This window comes from Orycteropus afer, unplaced genomic scaffold (genome assembly GCF_000298275.1).
Source record: "Orycteropus afer afer isolate SDZICR_OR568_19922 unplaced genomic scaffold, OryAfe1.0 scaffold00134, whole genome shotgun sequence".
NCBI lineage: Eukaryota > Metazoa > Chordata > Mammalia > Tubulidentata > Orycteropodidae > Orycteropus > Orycteropus afer.
In genome coordinates, this window is record NW_006921721.1 from 5,484,308 (window position 1) to 5,492,354 (window position 8,047).

Consider the following 8,047-nt stretch of genomic DNA (forward strand, 5'->3'; position numbering starts at 1 on the left):
CCCCATCCTTCTTCCGAGGAGTGGCTGGTGGGTTTGAACCGCCAGCCTTCTGGTTAGCAGTCAAGTGCCTTAGCCACTATGCAACCAGAGCTCCCATGAAAATGGATAGTAGAACCCAATATCTTTAAAATAAAACTTCTGCTTTTCCATACCTATTTCTGAGCAGATAATTCTTCTATCAGTCTAGCTTATCCAATTTTCATTGGCTATTTGATGATTCACTCTCATATAATCCTTTATATTTTTATGATCCATCCAATATTTCAACAATAAATAGCCATAGTCACCAAAAATTAGTAAATTCCCAACCTTGGAAGAAAAATTTAAAGGCAAAAATATTTTTGCAAAATTATTCTCAGCCTCTTGGTAGGTGTCGATTATTTTGGACTCAGGAACACTGACAGTGTGGAAAAAACACCTGAAAATATTATAGATCTTCAGGAATTTGTTATGGAGTAAACTTTTTGAAAATCTACCATAGGAACAGTTTAACTATATTATTTTGTTTCTAATACATTCATATCTGAAAATTCCAAGCATACAAATGCTGAATTAAATGTTAATGTTTCAAATGGTCATTTTACTATAATTCAATTATTAACAATTAATAGTAATAGTATTAAATAACCTCTTTGGAAAATGAAACATATGCAACTATTTTCATCACTCCCAGGTAGTAGAATTTACCAGAAGGAAGGAAAAACATAAAAAACTCAAGAGTATGAATCTATGCTGACAGTTAAATGGCTACATGAATAATAAGATAAGTTATATCAGACTTGAGATGAAAAAGGGTCAAGGGAGCTCTGAATGAACTGTTTAAAATGAACAGTGTAGAAGTTCTTCCTGAATTATTTATTTTAGAATTTGGAAGGACTTCAGAATAAAGAATGTTGATATAAAGATATTTTAAGATATCAAAGTTGAAGTTAGACTATGATATTACCATTGGCCTGGTGATGGACTGTGGCTTTCTTCTTGATTATAATTCTCAACGCTGGTATATTTTCGAGGAACATGTTGATAACTTGGTTCATGGGCTCTCTTCCTTAACAGGTCAAGTTGAGCATAATAACAATCATAATGTCCACACATAGCAGCGATTTGGGGCCTTTCTACCATTTTTATCTGTAGAAGATTTTTTAAAATACATATTATAAATCTATAATAATCGACAGCTTGATGACTATAGCTAAGACAAAACATTGAAAGGATATTTTTGTTGTTTTAACTCTTATTTTCAGAGTAAAATCATGTTAAACCCCCCAAATCATAGAAACAAAAAAGACCTTAGATCTCTAAGTAATGTAATACTCCTCACTGCCATAGAGTCAGATCCGACTCATAGTGACTGCTTCTTGGGTTTCTGAGCTGGTATTAGATTGCCCAACCTTCCTTCCAAGGAGTGGCTGCTGGGTTTGAACCACCTGCCTTCTGGTTAGCAGTCAAGTGCCTAAGGCACTATACCAGCAGAGCACCTAAGTAATGTAATACAGTAGCTTATTTGCTAAGGTGTGGATATGAATCATACCTAATTCAAGACAAACGTGTGAAAAACACTTAGTATTAGAATATGACTAGCCAACCCAACATCTGAAACTAAACTCAGATTTTTTTTTTTAATTTTTCATAAGCTTATTTAGACCACATTGCACGTTATGAAAGCATAAATGCTATTGGGTAATTCACATGTTTGAGGATTTGCAACATTTTTAGTTCCTGATAAATTGACTAAATGCAAAATGTCATCATGAAGAAAAGAAGATGTTGTGTCATTCAGAGTCAGTTTTCCAGAGAAAAGAAAAGGAAGGTCATTTACCAGCTGTGACAGGCATATTACCATCCCAATCTACAGTGGCTACACCTCACAACCCTTCCCTAACAGAAGAGAAGAACCAGCACAAAGTATGACAGGAGTTAGAGACCAAAGTTTATTAGCAGTTACCAGGGCTAACAGGGAGGGGAGGAGAAAGCTTAGAGGACAATGAGTTACTGTTAATGGTAGTAGGATGATGAATGTAATTCATGTCATTGAATTGTACATGTAAAAATGTTCTGGAAAATGTTTCATTTTTCCACAGTATTTTTACCACAATAACAACCATTAAAAACAAAAAAACAGTACATCAGTACAGTTGAATAATGGCCATGAACAAAAAGATAAGAGTCAGAACAAATTTAGTCATTAAAACCAGCCAAGCTCTTGTTCTTGCTAAATAACAAAGAAAGCTCATTTTAACATTAAATTGACAATTATGACAGTTGATGATAAAAGAAAAAATGGTTAAACTACTTGAAAGACATAGCAGCTGGTACTTGGGAATATGAATAGCCAAAGAATTGTTAAAACTGAAGTTTCCTCACAAAGAAGTGACAGGCTATATTCTTTGTTCACATAATGAGTATTCACATAGTCTTTGTTCACATAATATTCTTTGTTCACAAAATGCTGCATGGTTTATAAATATATGTTACACTGAACCATATGAAACTGTAGCTATTCAATCTTTAACTTACTAAAAATGACACTTTCATATAGTAGTATTTAAAGTAAATGTATAAAATTTGGTTTATTTGGTTTATTAGTCTAAACACGAATTACATATCTATTTTTAAAATCTTTTAACGTGTGAAATAGTTTCCTTAGTTTTACAATCTTACCTTTATATAATCCAAAAGGACCAAAACCAAACCAAACCAAACTCACTGCCATTGAGTTGATTCTGACTCATAGCTGCCTCATCTTTCTTCCATGGAGCAGCTGGTGGATTTGAACCACTGACCTTTTGGTTAGTAGGCAAAATGCCTTACAACTACACCACCAAAGCTCCCTGTACATCACACAAACTCTTAGTAAACATACTTCGAAATGGTCCTTTAATCACACCATAAGCTTTCTTTAAAAATAAAATTCTTCAATTAAAAGACAACATCCATTTTATCGTTTATATGCTAGAAGCATTTCACTAGAATGAACTAAAATATTCAACATTCTGCTGGAGTGGATTAAAATAGCTAAGCATGAATCAACACTAGGAAAAGATCAATTACTAGACAATAGATACTTCTGAACTGCATATAACAATTGAGAATTAAGAGTATGAAGTGCAGAGTGTTTTCTGCTGCTTTGCCACTCATTTCTCCCATACAGGAAAAAACATATTTATTTAAAGAAACTAGGAGACTTTTGAAGGAGCCCTGGTGGTACAACAGCTCAGCTGCTAACCCAAAGTTTGGTGGTTTGAACTTGCTCAGTGGCTCCATGGGAAAAAGACTTGGTGATCACACCCATAAAGACTACTGCCTAGAAAACTCTACAGGGCAGTTCTACTCTATCACCTGATGCCACTGTGAGTCAGAATCAACCCACTGGCACCTAACAACAAGAGCAACAACAGAAAATTTAGTTATAAAAGAAATAAATAAAAGAAAACTAATGTAAGGAAATAGATAGAAATGTTTTTAAAAATATAACTAGAAGTTGTCCAATGTAGTACCACTTTAATACCATTAATAAAGGATTTTTTATAAATATAAAACCTGTGGACTACACATTAATGAGCATGTGCAGATAGGTCTGATGGAATATAAAACAAGCACAAACCAGCTGCCGTATGGTGAGCCCACATGTGTCAGAGAAAACTGTGCTCCATGGGGTTTTCAATGGCTAGTATTTGGAAGTAGATCACCAGGCCTTTCTTCCCAGATATTTCTGGGTGGACTCAAACCTCCAACCTTCTGGTTAGCAGGGAGCACGTTAACCATCTGCACCACTCAGAGAAACATGTGCTGAAGATGCAGGGGGAGGGTTTACCACAACTTACAGATAGAGGCTTCTGGGCTCCAGCTGGTGGTCTCCATTCATTCCTATGTAATATGTCCTTCCTTTTTATTGGCACTGATATCCTTGGTCTTGGTGGGCACTTTCCCTGGCATCTCACTTTCTGTACTTTAGAATCACATTTAGCCAAAATGAAACAACATCTATTTTCAAAAACTCCCACACCTTTAATACTGGTGCTTGTGGGAGTACGAAGATAAACCACACTTCATAGCACCATAGGTTTATTCTAAACCAAACCCACTGCCACTGAGTTGATTTCAACTCATCGCAATCCCCATTGAGTTTCCAAGGCAGTGGGAAGGTTGGCCAATCTACTTCTGTAGTAATACTGTCTCAGAAACCCAAGGAGGGGTCACTATGAGTCGGGTCTGACTCGATGGCACATATCAACAAAATCTTTACAGAAACAGATGCCTTACCTTCCTTCCATGGAGCATCTGGTTGATGTGACCCAACAACCTTCTGGTTAGCAGTCAAATGTCTTAGGCACTGCACCACCAGAGCTCCAACTTTACTCTAGCTGGAGACATTCATATATATACTGAGAGAATTGCTAATGGAAAATTACTAAGCATTTTCTTGACTGGAGAAAAACGTTTTTCCCAGGGTTCCTTTACATATTTCAAGTAATATATAATACTACTGTTTTAAAAACATTTAGGAATTAATCTTAACATTTATAGAAATGCTATGCATAGAATCATGACACAAGTAATTAAATGTAGTCATCAGAGCTCGAGTTAACAGGTCACACCACCCATGTTGCATTGTTGTCTTTGAGTAGATCATTTAATATGTTAGTCTGTCTCCATCAAAACGTTCTCTTGTTTTCCCATCGTTCCTATATAAGGAATATAGGCAATGTTCTTTTTCTCATTCTCTACTTACCTACTCTCTAAACATTCTCAATCTACACTGATAAATAACAATGCCAAGTCAAATTAAACATGATAAAGAGGCTCACTTATTTTCTTCAATTTTTGTTTCTCTAACACAGTAGAAAATACCTCCCTAGCACTGATTTCTTGGAGCTATTTCCTACTCCTCCTGATACTTTAAGCCCAGATATTTGGTTATTGCTAACTCCTGGTGTTCTACTTTCACAACATCCTGTTGTTGTTGTTATTTGCCGTCGAGTCAGACCCAACTCATAGCGACCCCTCCTTGGATTTCTGAGGCGTTATCACTATGGAAGTAGATTGCCCAACCTTCCTTCCGAGGAGTCGCTAGTAGGTTTGAACTGCCAGCCTTCTGGTTAGCAGTCAAATGTCTTAGGCACTACACTACCAGAGCTCCTTCACAACATCTTACTAAATTAATAATCTTCTTTTTCTCCAGCAACTACCACCTGGCCTAGGAAAAAATTCTTCTTAATATCACTTTCTGTTAAATATGCATACACACACAACACACACAGCCCTTCATCAGCTGATTCCTGACACTACCAGTAAAATTCCTTTCTCTACTTATCATTACCAAAAAGTATTACTTTCTTTTTTGAGGGTCACGTGGCAATGGGGCTCACACTGTGATTAATTAGGTCCAAGATTTTGATCTCAGCTCCAATGGGTTAGCCAACAACAGCCCTTTGCAAAAGAATTCTTAATTGCCAGTCATCCTCTCTATTTCACCAAAAAAAAAACCAAAAAAACAAAAAACCCACTCCCTCTCATCATCCCAAGTCTGTGTGTGAATCTCCTTCCACTCTCTAGCCTTTCCCTACACAAAAGTTAAGTTTGGATTCTAACTCTTCAAGCATCTTTTTTACTAGCAAGTCTACTTCTCCATGAAGTTCCCCTGACTAACGATAAGAGATGAGATGACTCCTCTAAGTCATGCATGAGCTAGATATACAACTTCTCAAATTCACTCATTAGTTACCATTTGACAAGATTATTTTTCTCCTACTTATATTGCTTATATTTTTTAAATGTCCATGTTCAATATATTTGGTGGAATTTCCATACTAATGTTATCAGCTGACTGTGTTAGACTGACTGTGTTAGACACATGTAATAAATGCTTTTTGGCTACAAAGTTAAATCATTCTTACCCTGGACCATCTTCCCAGGAGGTCGTGGAGCTGAAAATCTCATTCTCTGTGTGAGCGCATGACTGAATTCTTCGTGTATGACCTAAAACCAAAATCCTGTCTCACTGCTAAGGATTTGACAATCGAACTCTCTGTCAAAATCTAAACAGAGTCACCTCAAAACTCACCTCAGGAGACAAGTATTTGGCGATAAGATTCTCTAAAAAAGGCCTTTTCAGAATGGAATTAATAGATGGTCGGTCTCGGGGAGACACTTTAAATAGCTGAGATATCAAGGACTGTAGGTCACGAGAAAACCTTGGAGATATTGGGGCAAAATGAGCTTGACAAATCTTCAGAACCAGCTGGTGTAAGTTGTTACCCTCAAACTGAAAGGACAAAGAATAACGATATTCAGAGAGAAAAGTTATACTATTATTTAAAGTAATAAATAAGTCAAGAAGCAAAACAATGCTTTTCAGCTGCTGTTAGAAGCATTTATGGTCCACCCTAAATTGTTTTCATCAACTAATATTTCATTAGAAAATAATACAGGCAGTTAGTCAACAAGATGCCATGTTACATAGAACAAGGTTATTTTTAGTTTTAACTTTTTATTATCAAAGCATAGTTATTCATTATAAAAAACTAGAAGTTACAAGAACTGATAAACAGTCAGGAGAAACACCTATAACTTTACCATCCAGAGGTATATTGCCCCCAAGTACTTCTTAAAATCATTTTTCTTTTACAGAGTTGTGATCATAATGATATGAAATTTTACATCTTGCTTTTTCATTAACATAAGCATTTCCTCAAAATCTCTTAATAAACCAAATAATCTTCTAATGTATGAAACCATTAGTTATTTATACATATTAATCGTGTTCAGTGTGGCAGTAAAAGCACAGGTTTTGATCAGATATTTACTACCTGTGTGACTTTCACAATAACTATAACTATAACTTTCACAATAACTGTAACTATAACTGATGATAATGATGATGATTACAGTAACTGTGGAGACAAGAGCTAACATAGCAGGCCTATGTTAGAAGGACCTGCTTACAATGTTGGCACTTGGTTGATGTCTAGGAACTTAGGTTTTAGGAAACTTCTTTTTTTTTTTTTTTAAGAAAACTATTTTTTTTTATTATTGTGATTTGGGTGAAAATTTACAGAGCAAATTCATTTTCCATACAGCAGTTCACATACACTTTGTCTCATAATATTGACCACAATTTACCACAATGCAACAATTCCCCTCCCACTTCCTCCCATAGTTTACCTCTTTCCTGTGTCCATCCCTCCATGCATTCCTACCCCCTGAGCTGTCTCCCTGTGCATAAGCAGCCCTTCTTTCTCCCATGATTGTTCTCTCCAAGAAGTGTATGTACCTCAGGTATATGTTCAATTCATATGCCTGTCTTTTGTTTGGCTGGAAACCACAAGTGTGGGTTCAATTCCAGACCTGAAGGGCAGCTAGGGGCCATAGTCTCAGTGGTTCCACCAGGCTCTATCAGACCAGCAAACCTGGTCCCCCCCACCTCTTTTTTTTTTTCCTCCAAATGATTTTGAGTTTTGATCCACTTTCTTCTCCCTCTCTATCAAGGATCTCCTACATAGATCCCCTTCCAAGTGAATGACAGTGGTAGCAGGGCACCATCTAGTTCTTCTGGTCTCATAGTCATATAGGCTGCAGATCGGATGGTATACCAGTTGCTAGGACTAATTGTTTCTATGAATTTTGGTTTTCTTCATTCTTCTTTGCTCTGGACGAGGAGAGACCCATTGTTGCATCTAGATGATATCGTGCTAGCTTTTAAGATCCCAGTCGCTACTCACCAAAGTAGGAGGTGGAACAATGGTTTGCATAGTATGTTATGCCAAATGAGCTTGATGTCCCCTGCGACTATGGTCCCAAGCCCGCAGGTTCAACTACTCAGTCCTCTGGGTAGCTGGCTGTGACCAAGCAATGACCACAACCTTGCTCCTTGTCAGCTCTATTATACACCTGGGAATTCTGATCATTCACATAAACTTATGGGACCATTGTCTGCCAACCCTATACATGTTCTTAGATACACTCTCCACTTCATAGACATACCTAATAGTTCAGTTTGTCCACCCATCTATCCACCCGTATAACCATGTTTGCCTTCACTGACAAC

General features: G+C 36.7%; 1 protein-coding gene across 1 annotated transcript in view; it reads right to left on the reverse strand.

Annotated features, from left to right (window-relative positions):
• NEK5 (NIMA related kinase 5) overlaps positions 1-8,047 on the reverse strand; it is a 351,943-nt gene that overhangs the window by 155,218 nt on the left and 188,678 nt on the right. Inside the window, exons 8-11 of the mRNA XM_042781570.1 lie at positions 6,065-6,265; positions 5,899-5,979; positions 3,825-3,965; positions 947-1,128 (exon numbers count right to left, since the gene is read on the reverse strand). Coding sequence (XP_042637504.1) covers positions 947-1,128; positions 3,825-3,965; positions 5,899-5,979; positions 6,065-6,265 — 605 coding nt within the window. The remainder of the gene's footprint in view (positions 1-946; positions 1,129-3,824; positions 3,966-5,898; positions 5,980-6,064; positions 6,266-8,047) is intronic.